At 37.1% G+C, this 17,420-nt stretch overlaps 2 protein-coding genes across 3 annotated transcripts; one reads left to right on the top strand and one right to left on the bottom strand.

The window, feature by feature from the left end:
* Positions 1 to 1,526: 1,526 nt before the first annotated feature.
* LOC111409638 (protein SHOOT GRAVITROPISM 5-like) lies at positions 1,527 to 4,010 on the top strand. 2 transcript variants are annotated; one of them, XM_023039664.1, is made up of 3 exons: positions 1,527 to 1,754; positions 1,823 to 2,222; positions 3,322 to 4,008. In XM_023039664.1, exons 1-3 carry the CDS (start codon positions 1,682 to 1,684, stop codon positions 3,887 to 3,889), a joined length of 1,041 nt encoding a protein of 346 aa, XP_022895432.1. In that variant the 5' UTR covers positions 1,527 to 1,681; the 3' UTR covers positions 3,890 to 4,008. The 2 variants fall into 2 exon arrangements, with proteins under 2 accessions (XP_022895432.1, XP_022895433.1); XM_023039665.1 differs by having other exon boundaries at positions 1,671 to 1,754; positions 1,930 to 2,222; positions 3,322 to 4,010.
* Positions 4,011 to 5,699: 1,689 nt separating this feature from the next.
* Positions 5,700 to 6,101, bottom strand: LOC111409469 (uncharacterized mitochondrial protein AtMg00810-like). The gene has a single exon (XM_023039515.1). It carries the CDS (start codon positions 6,099 to 6,101, stop codon positions 5,700 to 5,702), a length of 402 nt encoding a protein of 133 aa, XP_022895283.1.
* Between the last annotated feature and the right edge of the window lie 11,319 nt (positions 6,102 to 17,420).

Below are 17,420 nucleotides of genomic sequence, written 5' to 3'. Positions count from 1 at the left end.
ATGTTAAATTAAACTAGTACAGTCTTGATACTTTTCACTGCTGACGTGGCAATAAAACCTTATTTATGATTCTCTGAAATAGATCATAAATTCAGAGAACTATAACTAAGGTTTTCTTACCACATCAATGATAAAAGTTTTTATCCTATGAAAGTAGGAGAACAATTCTATAGACAAATATTATACTATAATTGTCACCCTCTGTATGGAAGTGACAAAAATTAGAGCAGAAAGCGTACGTATACATATGCAGTTGGCTTTATTTATGCATGAAAATTTAGTGAAAGCCGTGAATCTTTGTGAACGGGTTTTGTTTTTTTGTGGTGATAGATCGTTTTTCTTGGGCCAAACTGTTCCTTCAAGGTATTAAACTAAAAGCATCTGTGGTTAGGTCAAGAACAACATCTGTCCCAGGCCTACCCTACACTTTCTGGGCTTATCCCATTCACTGCATTAAAAGGTGTAAAAAAAAATCGAGCGATTCAAATTGCAACCCCATTTTTTCTTTTCTTTCCTCCTCATTCTTCTTCTTTTTTATTTTTTTTATTTTGAATAAGCATAATGCTACATATTCATAATGGTATGAAGGGGGCCCACGTATAGCATGGACCTCTTGAATGTGAGGGGATGTAAATTCGTGTGTACACTTAGTATACACGTAACATTATTCTTTGAATAATTTGTTAATGGAAACGGACAATGAAAATCAATCATATTCATTGTGGATTGGTTAAACATCAATATCAATTTAGTTTTCTATGTACTTGGAAATCCTTAATTATTTTTTTAAAAAAGAACTGACAAGAAATTTCATCAATAACGAGCCTCTCTGATGTTCGAATCAATGTCCTCATTAAGATTTTTTTTTAATCTAATTCAAATTAAGTACGATTTAAGCTCCTCATGGGGTGACCGAGGTGGAGTGGAGTAGGTGAGCGTGAATGTCTTTGGTCACGAGTTCCATTCCTCTTACCAACACTTTCTCAGTCAAACCTGTTGCATACAGCTTGCTTAGTGTGGTTTACCTTATTGGTGTGATTTACAGTCTTTTGCGTTAGCCAAAGGGTTTACCTAGTGTGCACCCGAAGGATAGCGACTGCGGATTCCCCCGTCATCAAAAAATAAAAATAAAATTAAGTACGATTTGTAAAAACATAGTAAAATGATTAAAAAAAAATGCTCATGTTGGCAAAATGATTCTAAAGAGCCAAGACCCACAAGTCCACCTTCTCATATTGACCATGCCTAAATCCTATTATTTAAAAAGTGCCAAGCCCTTTTAAACTTATAAAAGTATGACTCCCATCTACACCCCTAACTCGACTATCCAATATGTTAAAGAGGTTTAACCTTTGTCTGGCGTAACTTAAAATCTTGTTAAAAGTTTAATTTAAGTTAATAATTAATTTTAATCATTCAATTATTATTATTATTATTATTATTATTATTATTATTATTATTATCTATACCAAACAGGGCTTACTAAAGTGTGACTACATATAAATTCCCTAGGAAGGTGAGGACTAAGAAAGCTGATCACACGGCCAAAAGAAAGAGCAAGCCTTTTTCATTATTTTTCATCCACCATCGTTGTATCTGTATATTCTGTTGTCCCCTCAACTGTCCAACCCCACTCTCTCAATTAAATTATCAAGTCCAAGTGATCTGCAAAATCTCTAGAATGTCAAGCAACAATCTTTGTTCAGAAGAGGGAAGCAGCAGTAAACAAAAGCGTCGACCAGCAGGAACTCCAGGTACATTTCTTTGCTTGCTTTCGTTTCTTGTTTCGTATTGATTCATTAAAACATACATTGTATATTAGATCCAGAAGCAGAAGTTGTATATCTATCGCCCAAAACCTTGTTAGAATCGGATCGATACGTTTGTGAGTTCTGCAGTCAAGGGTTTCAAAGGAATCAAAACTTGCAGATGCACAGAAGAAGTCACAAAGTGCCATGGAAATTGCTCAAAAGAGACACACCAATGGTGAAGAAGCGTGTTTTCGTGTGCCCAGAACCCAGTTGCCTGCACCATGATCCATGCCACGCTTTAGGTGATCTCGTGGGAATCAAGAAACACTTTAGAAGAAAACACTGTAATCATAAACAGTGGATTTGTCATAAATGTTCAAAAGGGTATGCCGTTCAGTCAGATTTTAAGGCTCATCTCAAAACCTGTGGAACTAGAGGCCATTCTTGTGATTGTGGCCGAGTCTTCTCCAGGTGCCTAACTTCTCTTACTTCCTTAATCTCTTAATCTCTCATAGTTTTCAATATAACGATGAAAAGTTTTGTCTTGACAAGTCTATACACGAACTCTTATTCAACAAAACAAATATCATGGGTTGATTTTGAAGATTTTCTTGTGTTCAGTGCAGAATGTTTAGTTCCATTGGTAATTGCGGAGATTAACAAATGTTCTCTTGCATATATACTAAATTTAGTTAATCGAGAAAAAATGGTCAGGAAATATGCAAGTGATAATAAACTAGGTTTTGTTTTGACAGATGTGAGAACCATACTTTACTTGGTAAACAATAGATCACGTTTCCCAATGATCAGCCAATGGGTCGTTGAGATCTACTTTCTAATTTGCTGTCCATTCAATTACAAATTGACAAATCATGAAAATTTAAAATTGATATTAAGTTTAAAAAATTAAGATTCATGACAGCTTTAATTTTCAATGATATGTTAATTTGTTGGATGGACAACAAATTAGACAATAAAAATGGACAGTAAATCTCAACTTGATGGACCATTGTTTTAAATTCTTTAAGAATACCATTTCACACACTATGTAGTGCATTGAGTGATCTTTTTTCTTTTCCTTAATTATTGAGTAGATTTGTTTGATTATATATGTATAGTTTACATAGAATAAATGTGTACTAGGATAACATGTAACGACCCTATCTTTCCTTGTTGCGGCTAGTTCAGTCGAATGAGTTTTTAGAGGCGAAACTAAATCGCCTGACATCTATTCAACGTCACTTCTAAGGATTATCGAGAAATTTCAATATCGTCCCCAATTTGACTTTCCATTCATATAATAAGCTAATGAAGTTTTTATGTATAAAGCCGACCTGCCTAGGTAACTCTCTCCTCCTTGAAAGCTTGGACCAACTGCAAAATGCATAGGAGGAATTATTAGGGATGGTTAGTTAATATAATTCTTACGATAATATTAGTTTGGTTCTTATTTTATAGTCAACATACTAATAATGACATTTCTTTTTTTTCTTGTTTATAGTACCCATCTTCATCAACAAAATCACTGGGGTTACTTATGAATTAATGCCCTTCAATTTTTTTCTTTTAGGGTGGAGAGTTTCATTGAACACCAAGATGCTTGCAGTATTGGGCGACTTTTACCAGAATCCCGCACCTTGCAGCCTACGGCCTGCTTGTCCCAGAGGCCATCCACTGACGTCAATTTTTTAAGCAATGTGGGCTATAAGAATTCTTGGCCGGGCTTAAGTCTAGACCTCCAGCTATCAGCAAAATCAAGTGTTTCGAATTGGACAAAAGTGGCAGGTCAAGACCATTCAACACAGTTGCAACTCTCCATTGGCTCATCAGAAATCAACGAGCAAAATGAAATGGACAGTAGAGAAGATGAACAGTTAAGAATGGCCATGACCGAAAATGCTTATGCTCAAGAGGCGAGGCAACTGGCGAAGAGACAGATTGAAATGGCGGAGAAGGAATTTGCTAATGCTAAGCGAATAATGCATCTAGCACGTGCAGAATTAGAGAAAGCCCAGGCCCTAAAGCAGCATGCAACAATGCAAATAAATGACATCGTCTTGGAAATCACTTGCCATTCTTGCAGGCATAAGTTGCAAAACGAAAGGGGAGTGATAGAAACTTGTTTTACTCAATGTTGAATTTTCTCTATTATTGTCAAATGAATTTTCTCTATTATTGTCAAATGAATGTAATGATAGAATGCCATATGACATTCTATAAGTTTTGATGTATATATAGCGTTGTCCATAAGCTTTTATATTATCCATTAACCTAGTTCGATAGTGCAACCCTCCTCATGTAACCTATTCAAGGCCGGCTACAAGAAGCATTGGCCGAATTATTAATCATCTAAATATCTGGTAAATAATACTATAACTAAATAGTACTTGAAACATGAATTTAGCTCCTCCTTAATAATGTCAACTTTGTAGGAATGATTTTAGCCTTTATTTGGTTATAATAATTATTACTATTAGTAACTTATAATTTTTGGTCAAAGTCAATCGTTAATTTCAATTACACATGCATAATTATTAACCATTTATTATCTGCAGATTACGTGGTCCATTCCTCCTATAAATTACTAATTATTTTATTCAAATATAAACGTATCATCTGTCCAGCCTCAACATATGTTGGTGTTAGATTATCTATTTGGACAATATGTAATCTTTTGGCTGAGGACTGAGGTGATCAGAAACTGTGGTACCCCTTCTCAGGCAGGAATTAAAGAGTTGAACTGCCACAAAATTATTGCAAAACATATTAGACACACAAGCACACACGTATAGGAAAAAGAGAGGGAGAATCATGATTATGAGTGATGCTTCAGATCCCGGGTACCGTTCCAGGGTCGAGGTGGCGGCACCTCGGCCCTGGATCTTCACACATGCGGGGCCCGCCCCTTTTACATCGGGGGCCGACGTGGCTGGACTGAATCCCGGGATTTTATCCTGGGATCTCCAGCTTTTTTCTCATGATTATATATAAAAGTAGTAGTCCCTTTTACAAGTGCAGTTCTGCAGAGCTATATAAATGGTCACGAAGAAGATATTTAACATGTTTTTCCGTGCCACAGTTTTAATGGTTGATGCCGGAGTCGTCCTTCTCAAACAAACTCAATTCATTATTTTCCATCTAAAGCATTTGCAGCCATATTTCTGTTTGTGCATGATAAGGTTTTAGAAACCTAGCAAAGGATAAAAATAATATTCTGACTTTTCTCAGCTTAATGGTAGCATGAGGTTGTACGTATATTTATATCAAAACAATAGAGAAAGAGATAAAAATGTACAATGAGCTGTCTGATATGCTGCGGTCTCAAGTCTTTTCTTCTTTATAGGATTTGATATCATTCACAGAGAGATTTAATGTGTTTGTTGGCAATACTTCATCAATACTCTTAATGTCCCCCCACAAGCTGACTAAGTATGAAGGAGAAATAGCGAGCTTGGATAGTAGGAAATTATAATGTGAGCGCGACAAGCTCTTTGGGAACACATCAGCAATTTGCAGATTTGGGGGAACAAATTGAACCTTGATTACACCAGCAGCCACTTGTTCACGAATATAATGATAAACGGAATAATACTATTTACAGTTATTTATTATTGCAGTCGTCCTATATAACATAAACGTGACGGTTAGTAATTTGATATATGAGGCAAGAAAAAATTACCATATTAGTACATCAAATCACAAGGCAACAGGTAGGATACCGCGTAAGACGACTATTGCAGTGAGCGACTATGAATAGCATTACTCTAATCAACGGCAATATGTTTGGAACGAGGCTCAGAAACTTAATTTGTTGACATAAAAAATTTTATTCTTGTTGTCACATAAGATGGCGACTGGACTAAAAAATTGAAATCTTAAGATCATCAAGCAGGTTGCGTAACCAAGCCACTTCAGCTGTTGTAGTGGCAAATGAGCGATATTCTGATTCTACACTTGAGCGAGAAATGGTTGTTTCTTTGTACTCGAAGAGATCAAATTAAGACCAAAGAAAACTACAAAGTCAGGGGTAGAACGAGTGTTCGGACAGCCTTCCCAGTCGACGTCGAAGTAGCCTATTAAAGAAAGAGAGCTATTGGCATAAATATTCAAGCCGTAGGTGAGAGTACCTTTCACATAACGCAAAATGCGTTTAGCAGCACAATAATGATCTTTTGTGGGTGCATGTATAAATTGGCAAACCATGTTTACACTGTGAGAAAGATCTGCTCGCGTAATCACCAAATATTGGAGAGTCCCAACTAGTGAGCGATAAGCTGTGGGGTTAGACATACTAGAAAGACATTGACCAACCATCAGAGGAGTAGAAACCGGTTCATATTGAATATCCATGCCTGTGTGATGTAGAAGGATCTGAGTCCAGTGACATTGATCTATCAGATAGCTCGTTGATGGTGTTGAGATATCATGAGGTGGTGGATTGGTGCAAAGATGAAAAATAAATGCAATTTTTCCTTAATTGGGGCAATTTTGCCACATTTTTGGTAATTTGACCATAATTTTGGCTACAGTTATCAGAATCACTATTATGACCCCAATCCGAAAAGCTCTCTTCAGTGCGCACGTCGTGGTAACCTAGTTATGCTTGGTGGGCATCAATTTTGAGCCCAAAATCCACTATTTTCCTTTCTAAAATTCAATTTTTAGTAGGTCATGCGTACTAATTTACGAAGTCCCTCATTAGACAAGTCCGCTTCCTAAGCCTTTTGTAGCGCGTGTCCCAAGGTACTCTTGGAGCAAGGAATAGCCCTGCCCACCTTATGAAAGATGAACAGTCAGTCTTTGCTCTCTCTGGATCAGGTCCCATTCTTGAGTGAGCTGGAGCGCAGCCATCTTATCCATTGAACTAGCTAGAAGCTATCGCTTCGAGTTTGCTGATTAGAAAGCTGTAAAGCTTATCATACCAAGCATGTGATGCCTGCTTATTTTAGTTATTTTTTATTATTTATGGTAATATTTCGTTTCCTTTTTTCTAGATGTTAGAGAATCCGGATTGAGCCAAATTTTTGGAAACTTACTTCTTTTATCTCATATTTTATTTTGGTGTAATCGTTGGGATTTTGCCATTTTTGGTAATTTTTTGATAATTTCATATTTTTGCAACTATTTAACCCAGTTTATGGGTTGATTTTTGCCATTTAGCGTTGATAGTAAAATTAAGTTAATTTTAGAGAATTTCTCTATGCTCAAAGGCATTTTCTTTCGTATTCTCTTTTGAATCATCTGTTATAGTTAGCTTGAAGGATAATAGCTATTCTGCCCGACGTTAGTTGGTATCATAGCATCAGCATCTTCATGGGGTGAATTTCCATCAGCTTCAATAGTTGGTGGACGTGGTCGTCGAGGAAAAGTTTCGATTGGGGATTTACAGAGACAAGTTAGGAGTTAACCCAACATCTGGCAGAACAGGAATTCAGTAATCATGATGTGGAGGGTCACGATTTCGATACCAGTTTCAAAAACCCGTATCATAATCGTGCTCGAATTTGGGAGCATCGTGGACGGAAGGATCGTCATGTGGACCTCGGCTTTAGAGTGGATCTACTCGAGTTCTTTGGTACATTACAAGCTAAAGATTTTATTGATTGACTGAATGAAGTGGAGATAATTTTTTAGTACAAGAAGGTTCCAGATCGTGTCAAGGTAAAATTGGTCACCATCAAACTTAAGAGAAGAGTGGTGGGAACAATTGAGGCATTCGCGAGAGCAGCAAGGCAAGTCTAAGATCACTGATTGGGAGAGAAAATGATGAAAGGGCACTTTCTTCCTTTTGGCTACACTCAGTCTTCATTTCAGCGGCTCCATTCACTAAGGCATGGTACGAGATCTGTTGATGATTATACGGAGGAGTTCTATCAATTGGTAGCTCGAAACAATTTATCTGAAATGGAAGAACAGATAGTTGCACGGTATGTGGGAGTATTAAGGTAGCCCTAGCAGGATGTTCTAAGCTTCCATTCATTGTGGACAGTGTCTGAAGCATACCAACGTGCACTTGCTATGGAAAGGCAGCAAAATAGAAAGCTAGTGGTTAGAAGTGAAAGTAGTAAGCCATTTCGACCTCAAGCATCTTCTACTACCTATCAGCCCCTGTGGGACAATCCTAACTCAGGCATTAAGTGCTTTAAATGTGGTAAATAGGGACATAAGGCGATTGATTGCAAAAAGCCAGCTGGTCAGAAGAATAAAAATCTTCGGATTGAAGATGATATGATAGAGGATATCGAAGAGGTTGGCGAGCTTGTATATGATAAAAGTGAAGATGAGGATGTGCTATATGGAGATGGCCAGAAGATTCTAGTCGTTTGCAAGAGTTTGCTGACTCCCAAGGGCGATGCAAGGGACGATTGGTTGAGGACCAATGTTTTCCACACAACTCGTATAGTTGCCGATAAATCTGCAAGTTAATCATTGATAGTGGCAGTTGTGAGAATGTAGTGTCTAAAGAAGCTATTCGGAAACTGCAGCTGAAGACAGATCATCATCCTAGGCCATACAAATTTTCATGGTTGAATAAAGGCAGTGAGGTAACAATAGAGAAACGACGTCTTGTGTCTTTTTCGATTAAAAAAAATATTTTGATAATGCTTGGTGTGATGTTGTATCTATGGATGTGTGTAATGTATTGTTCAGATGACCTTGGCAGCATGATCACAACGTTATTCATGATCGAAGGAAAAATAATTATTCCTTTAACATCAAAGGGAAGAAAATTGTTTTGGCAACTCGTAAGGAAGAAACCACCCCTATCCTAGTAATTAATAATAACAACCTGCTTTCTATGTCCAGATTCTTAGTAGAGGTTGAGAATGAAGAAGTGATATATGCTTTAGCTACTACCCCGTGAGAACAGTGAAGTGAAGGAGGATTCGAATTTACCAACAGAAGTGCAATAGTTGCTAATGGAGTTTTCTGACTTGATGTAATAGGATTTCCCTCTGGGGTTACCACTTATGAGGGATATTCAACATTAGACCGACCTTATTTCAAGGTCGAGTCTACCAAACCAACCAGTATATCGTCTCAGTTCGAAGGAAGCTGAAGAATTGTAGTGACAAGTCGTAAAATTATTGGAGAGGGGATACATTCGTGAGAGTATGAGTCCATGTGCATTTCCTGCTCTACTAGTACCAAAGATGGATTGGCCGTACCGGATGTGTGTTGACAGTAGAGCAATTAACAAGATTACAATGAAATACAGGTTTCCAATTCCTCGTCTGGATGACATGTTAGATTAGTTGTCCGGTTCTAAGGTCTTATCCAAAATTGACCTTAAAAGCAGATACCATCAAATCAGAATTAGACCTAGAGATGAGTGGAAGACGGTGTTTAAGACGCAGCATGGATTGTACGAGTGGATGGTCACACCCTTTGGACTATCCAATGTGCCCATCACTTTTATGAGGTTTATGCATCAATTTTACAACCTTTCATGGTAAAGGTTGTGGTAGTCTACTTTGACGACATACTTATTTATAATCCACCGTGGGAGTCACATTTAGATCATCTTTGTGCTATTTTTGATGTAATGAGGATGGAGCGCTTATTCATCAATAAAAATAAGTACTTTTTCTTCACAACTTCTGTAACTTTTTTGGGTTTTGTTGTGTCTACTGATGGTGTTCATGTAGATCAATCCAAAATTGAGGCAGTCTTGAATTGACCGAAGCCAAAAAGTTTGCACGATGTCTAAAGTTTTCCATGGATTGGCATCCTTCTACCGTTGGTTCATCAAAAATTTTAGCACTCTAATTGCTCCTATCACAGAGTGCCTTAAAGGGCATGATTTTTAGTGGACTGAGGAGGCAGATGCTAGCTTTCAATTGGTTAAGCAGAAGATGACAGAGGCCCTAGCCTTAGCACTTCCAGATTTTGAGAAAATGTTCGAGGTAAACTGTGATGTGTCTAGACATAGCATTGGTAGTGTTCTGAGTCAGGAAGGGCTTCCAGTAGCATTTTTCAGTGAGAAGCTGTCAGGATTGAAAAAAAAGTTATTTGACCTATGATCTGGAGTTCTATGCCATAGTTTAGACTTTGAAGCATTGGCGTCATTACCTAGTACAGAGGGAGTTCATCCTTGTAAATGATCATGAGGCCTTGAAGTACATCAATGGTCAGTACAAGCTGAGTAGGTGACATACAAAGTTGGTGGCGTACTTGCAGTAGTTTACATTTACACAAATACATCAAGCAGGGAGTTTGATCGAGTAGTAGACGCATTGAGCCGTCGTACATTACTCCTCACCACCATGAGCACCAGAGTTGTTGGCTTTGAAGCATCTCCTGATATGTATGCTGCAGATCCTTCCTTTGGGAAGATAATTCAGAAGGTAACTGATAATCACCAACATGATTTTGTTTTGCATAATGGTTATCTGTTTCATGGATTACAGTTGTGCATTCTAGACTGTTCACTAAGGTAGCAAATAATTAGTGAACTTCATAACGAGGGACATTTTTGGCGAGATAAGACATTGGCTCTAGTCTCTTCTGATTACTATTGGCCCAAATTGAGCAGTGACGTGGCGTATTATTTGGAACTGTATTATATATGTCAGAAGTCCAAAAAAGCTCTTATTAATGCTGGACTGTACACGTTATTACCTTTACCTGAGGCTCTTTGGTTTGATGTGAGCATGAATTTTATATTGGGCTCACCCCATACACAACGGGCGATGGATTCCATTATTGTTGTGGTTGATAGGTTTTCAAAGATGGCTCATTTTGTGGCTTGCTGAAAGATGATGGATGCTACTCGGATTGCTCATCTTTACTTCAGGGAAATTGTGTGTTTACATGGTGTTCTCCAATCAATCACTTCTGACTGTAACACCAAGTTCATGAGTCATTTTCTGGAGGAGCTTGTGGGAAAAACTGGGGACGAAGTTGAATTTTAGTAGCGCCTACCACCTTTAAAGAGATGGTCAAATAGAGGTGGTAAATCAAAGTTTGGGAAATCTTTTGAGAAGTTTGGTAGGGACTAAACCGAAACGGTGGGATTTGGCATTACTTCAAGCAAAATTTTCCAATAACCGATCGAAGAATAGAACCACAGGATTGAGCCCATTTGAGGTTGTCTGTGGTCGTAAACCATCCGGAGTGCTTGACTTAGCTCATATCCCACGTGTGGGGCATTTCAATCACAAGTCTGATGAGGTGCCTAAACATCTTCGTGGTATCCATGAACAGGTAATGTTGTCCATTTAGGAGAGTAATTTCAAGTACAAGGCTCAGGCAGATAGTTATTATCGTCAGGTGCTCTTTAATGTTGGTGATTTTGTTTGGGTAGTATTAACAGTGATCATTTTCTAGTTGGGGAGTATAATAAGCTTAAGGAGCAGAAGATTGGACAGTGTGAAGTGCTCCAAAATATCAATGATAACACTTATAGGTTGCGTCTTCCCAGCCATTTGAAGACTTTCGATGTCTTTAATGTGAAACACCTAAGTCCATGTTTTGTGAAGACTGATGAAGCTAAAGTGAACTCGAGGGCGAGTTCTTTCCAACCCGGGGCAACTGATGCAGGAGGATCCAAGTCAAGTGATGCTGATCTATCAGATAGCTCGTTGATGGTGCTGATATACCATGAGATGGTAGATCGGCACAAAGATGGAAAATAAATGCAATCTTTTCTTAATTGGGGCAATTTTGGCACTTTTTGGTAATTTGACCATAATTTTGGCTACGGTTATCAGAATCGCTATTATGAACCCAATCCGGAAAGATCTCTTCAATGCGCACATCGTGGTCATCTAGCTATGCTAAGCAGGCACCAATTTTGAGCCCAAAATCCACTATTTTCCTTTCTGAAATTCAATATTTAGTTATTTTTTTACTATTTATGGTAATATTTCGTTTTTTTTCTAGATGTTAGAGAATCCGGATTAATTCAAATTTTTGATAACTTACTTCTTTTATTTCATATTTTATTTTGCTGTGATCGTTAGGATTTTTCCATTTTTGGTAATTTTTCGATAATTTCGTATTTTTGCAGCTATTTAACTCGACTTGTGGGTTAATTTTCACCATTCTACATTGATAATAAAATTAAGTTAATTTCAGAGAATTTCTCTATGTTCTAAGGCTTTTTCTTTCTTATTCTCTTGTGAATCATCTGTTGTAGTTAGTTTGCAAGATAATCGCTATCTTGCACATCGTCACTATGCGATGGAGTAGATCGAGTGCATACTTGGTCTGTGTGAGGAACCAACCAGTCTCAAGTCTTTCTTTCTTTATAGGTTTTGATATAATCCACTAAGAAATTCAGGGGGTTTGTTGGCGATACTTCATCAATACTCTTAATAGTGCATAGCATTAACTCTTGAGCATCGAAGAGAAAACCCGAAATTTAATCGCGTTAGGAAGAGGACTTATTTGAATAATATTTTAAGAAAACCTTTAAGAGATTAAGTTGCTAGAGAAAGAACATTTGTATTATATATTCTCTAAATTGCTTGTCACAAATGATAAAGGAGCAATACTGTTTATAGTTCTCAATGGATTCATTTACATACCTCTCAACTACAGAAAAAATGAATCTTCCAACTAACATTCATTAAATACTTTCCAATGCTAGAAAATTCTAGATAGTAGATTATTCTTCAGAATGGTTTATGTTGGGCTCACTTAGTATAAATAATTAACAAGACCATAAACAAAACAATAAAATGGTCCAAATCAAGTTCATTTTAAAACACTCTCCCTTAAACTTGATCTGGTTGAAACAAGTGCGTTTCTTAACTTGAAAATCCTTCTCCTTTTATTCGAGTTTAGGACCGGCTACTTAATTTTCAAGCACACAGAGTTAAAATTGTACACGAACAAGTTATTACATGTATCAATTTTATTAAAACCCAAAATATTATTAAAAGAACAACCAAGTTTGATTATATGATGAAATTAAGTATTGCAATTTCTTCATATTTACGTTGTATTTGAAAATGTATATCTTACATTCCTTTATGTACATCAATACTTCCAAAATCTTCTTTTATTCAGAAGCTGACCTCGGACAAAGTTCTTTTACTTGCATTAAAAATAGACTTTAAAGTAACGGTGCTAATTGGATGTGTTAATGGATATTTTACAATGACAAAACAACAAGGTATTTTCATTCATTCTTTCGCTAAAAATCAAGTAAATCAGATTATATAACATCAATGGGTTCTATGCTTCTAAGCATTTGACGATTAAAACATCTCACTAATTCAACAGGCATTCCAGTACGAATTGTATCCGATATCGAATTATATGTAGAAGATACACTAAAAGAAGAATTTCCTGCATCATATCTTTCATCCCTAATACTTCCAAATAACTTAAATAGTTCTGCATCGTCTTCTTTAAGATTTAGTAGAAGGGATGGGGGAGACAGTATCCAACTAATATTTTCACCTAATTGGGATGCAAAACAATTTGTACATGGAAGTTAAAGTGTTTTCTAAATTCAAATAAATGATAGGTTGGTCAAAATTTAAATAGTTTGAGATTTTCTCGAATAACGTATTTAATACATTTTAAATTGTACCTAAGATCTATTAGCATGCTAAAAGAAAAATAATATAGGTAAATCTTTCCAGTATTTTCTAAGCTTCAATTCCATAGAAAATAATATTTCATAAAAAGCGAAATCATTTTTGTATCTTTGAAAAGTTCTTGTAATGACAAAAAAGATAAATAAGAACTCTTGAACTAGTGGGATAGCATACGCCAGATAAGATAGTTGTGGAATCATAAAAACTTGTCAAAAACTTTTTGACTTTAAAGGCTAGTTCTCAATTAGAATAAGTTAAAACAGAATTATCGTAATTTTTTACATGCCCAGAGTTATAAAATTTCAGTAATAAAATGTTTATATCCTTTATTGATTTTAATAATAAATAAGTGGAGTTTCATCTACACCATAAGTCAGTTATAAATTTTATGGAATCTTGGTCGTATGGTGCACAAAGTTCCTCAAATCCTGGTTTCCTACTTGGTGATATCATGATATATATTAGTACAACCCTAATTCTATCAATTTGCTCCTTAATATGTTTCATACCATCTTGCACAACTAAATTAAAAATGTGACACACAACACAAATGAAATAAAAAATCACCAAAATCAAAATTAAGTATTCTACAAAATTTATCTAGTGCAGTCTTATTAACACTAGCAGTGTCAAACATAAAAGGACAAATTTTACTTTCACAGTAATATACCTTAGTAATTTGCATGAGGAAAATTCAATTATCTTAAAAACAATAAGGGGTTGTTCTCTTTGTTGTTTTCAAGCCGTTTTCTGTTTTCGATTTTTCAAAATGGTGAAAATGCGTTCTCCTTGTCATTTTCAAAAATGACTTTTCAAAAACAAAAAAAAATAGTACTAAAAACACAAAATGTCAAAAAACTCGTTTGTGCATTTTCAGTACAAAACACGGGAAAATTGAAAACACGCGAAACATCCCATTTTCCATTATTGTGCGTGAGAGCAGAGAACCAAGGAAGGCCCTGTAATACATTAATTTAATAAAACAAAAAAAGAAAAGAAAAGAAAAACATGTAAAAAAAAAATTCAAAAAGTGGTAGACGGTGGATTGATTATATCAATCCACCTATGATCCAAATTGTTAGGTCTAAAGGTGTAATTGGCAATTCTGTGGATAAAAGGACTAAATTGTAAATTTGTAAAAGTCAGGGACTCAATTGTACAATGTTATAAAAGGCAAGGACTTAGGGTACAATTTAGAAAGTTGTGTAATAGGGACTAGGGTTTGAGTGTTAGGTCAAAATCAAGAACACTGTGCCGAAGGTTCACTAGTTGTTTGCCCTGCCACCGCTCGAGCGAAAAGAAGCAGAATGGACGTCGCTCGCTCTTCGCCCGGACTTCGCTCCAGCGAAGTACTGTCGCTCACTTTTTGCTCGAGCGACAGTGTTATATGGAAAATCGTTTTCAATTTTTGGAAATTTTAACATGGCCTAGAACTCCGAATTGCCCCAACTATAAATACAAAGGCCATGAACGAAAATAGTGTGGTTGCTTCATTATGCTTTCATATTAGAACACTTTCATAGCATTGTGAAGAGATCCAAGAACACAACCAACTGGAGAATTCATCAATCTTATTCTTGTGATTCGGCAACCAATATTTTGGGAAAAAACATCAAGTTTGTGAAGACAAAACATCGATACTTCTTCATCTGTTGAGGAAGGGACTCTCTCAAAGGGGGATTGAGGGAGGTGGACGACAAGCGCAGGAACTGGACAAGAACAGGAGGTTCTTGGAATTCCACTTGGTGATACAATCAGCTATAGACCAGGAGGCTGTATTAGACAGCAGATTGGGCTGCAGGTGGTAGATTGGAAAGCTAGCAGGAGACTAGTAGTGTCTACGGCAGTAGATCGTGAGATTGGAACAGCGGGTCTGACTGGGTATGGAGTTTGACAGAACTTGTACTGACTGAACTGGTATAGTGGAACTTACTGGCTTGGTCCTGGAGTTTTACCCACGTTGGGGTTTCTCCGTCATCATATCGTGAGTTGTGTTTTGTATTATTTTATTTACTTTATGCAAATCGACAGTTCAACATAGGAATTAACTGGACTGTATATTTAATCATCTAGACAATTAATTAAAGTGATGTGTTGCTTTGATTAATCAATTCCGCAGTGAGGTTGAATAATAAATTGTTTGGAACGTAAACTTGGCAATATCTAAAACTTGAATTTGACGTAACATAACGTTCTTCGTGAATTTCCAAGTGGTTGTAGAACGTTCCCTGGTATTAGAGCCTAAGTACGAATCCTGACCTTACATTAGTCTAGATGAGTATGTCGTTGAATGTGCCACCCCACTTTGATGGGAACAATTATGCGTATTGGAAGGTGAGAATGAGGGCATTTTTGAAATCCTTAGATGAGCGTGTTTGGTAAATTGTGGTAAATGGTTGGTTTGCCCCTAGTACCACAATAAATGGTGTAGTCACTCCCACCCCTATCGAGAACTGGTCTAGAGCTCAATTGGATAGCTATAATTTAAATAGCAAAGCCCTCCATGCCCTATTTATGGCAGTTTCTGCTGAGGAGTTTAGGAGAGAGTCCACATGTGAGGTAGCAAAGGAAGTTTAGGATATTTTAGAAACCACACATGAGAGAACTCAGGCAGTTAAAAGTTCTAAACTACAGATGTTGGCCACTAGGTTTGAAGAGATAAGAATGAGAGACGATGAGATGTTTGATGTCTTTTATGCGAGGTTAAATGACATAGTAAATTCGTCCTATAACCTAGGTGAGAAAATCCCTGAACTTAAAATAGTGAGAAAGATTCTTAGATCCTTACCTGAGCATTTTAGGCCTAAAGTCACAGCAATTGAGGAGAGTAAGGACATAGACACTATCAAGGTAGAGGAGTTAGTTGGATCACTCCAGACCTATGAATTGACCTTAGACAATCCCGCTAAAGAAAAATTCATAGCCTTGAAAACCGCTAGGAATATCAGGATGGAATCTTCTAATTCTGATTCACCCAATGATGAGGAGATGGCCTACCTAACAAAAAAATTTCGAAAAATGTTTAGGAATAAAAAGAAACCTCAAGAGAAACAAAGAGGTGGCCTGAGTAAATCTAGGAAGAAATCCAAATCCGTAAGATGCCATAACTGTCATGGCTTCGATCATGTGGAGAATGAGTGGCCTGTTGCTAAGAAATTTGAAGAGATGGCTATGAATACTACTCTCACCGATGATGAATCTAGTTTGGACAATCAGAGTGAGAAATCCACCCGTGAGGAGAGTGGAAAATATGTGGCCTTCGTTGCAAAGGATAAAAGTGGATCCGAATAGGGGAGTGATAGGGAAGAGGACCTAGATAGTAGTGAAGAATCAGGTGATGAGAGTGGAAGTGAGCAAGATCTAGAAACAGCCTATGATAGGATGCATGAGGAAAGCCTCAAGATCTTAGCCACTAATCAGGCAACGAACAAGAAAGTGAAGGAGCTTAGACTAGAGAAGGAATAGTTAGAGGCTCGGGTTAGTGATCTCACCAGTAAGAATGAGATGTCCTCTAGGAGAGTAAGTGAGCTGACTATTGTGAATGAGACCTTAGCTATTCAGGTTAAACACCTTGAGAGTGAGCTAGAGTTGTCTAGGTCTCAGTTACTTGCCTTTTCTAGTAGTTCTGAAAAACTAGATAATATTCTAGGTACAGGCAAGCCGGCTGGTGATAGGGAAGGTCAAGGTTTTGATTTGAATGTTGGTAGTACATCACAGACCACCTTTGTTCATGCTACTGACCAGCCAAACATTGTAACTAACCCCATACCAAATGTTGTGGGAACTCCAGGATCTAGGTCTTCCTGACGTCGTAGGACCCATCGGCCTAGGAATAGAAATCAGCATAAACATATCAAAGGTCCTAGGTTTGCCCCTACATGTTTTCACTGTAGGGAGTTAAGTCATATCCGCCCTAGATGTCATCAGTACCTGAACAATAGGAAAGACTTGAGCCTGAAAAGGAACAAATATCAGGTGTCTGCTGGTCAAATTAGATTCCTTACTAATCAAGTAAATCGTTTGACTCAATTGGTGACACAGCTGTTTGGAAACAATCTTCGCTCTGGACAGGTTTGGGTAAAGAAAAGCGATCTCCCTAATTTGATTAGAGATCGTG

The sequence above is a fragment of the Olea europaea genome, chromosome 14 (genome assembly GCF_002742605.1).
Source record: "Olea europaea var. sylvestris chromosome 14, O_europaea_v1, whole genome shotgun sequence".
Taxonomy (NCBI): domain Eukaryota; kingdom Viridiplantae; phylum Streptophyta; class Magnoliopsida; order Lamiales; family Oleaceae; genus Olea; species Olea europaea.
The sequence above is the reverse complement of the archived record's forward strand: the minus strand, read 5'-3'. Positions and strand labels throughout refer to the sequence as shown.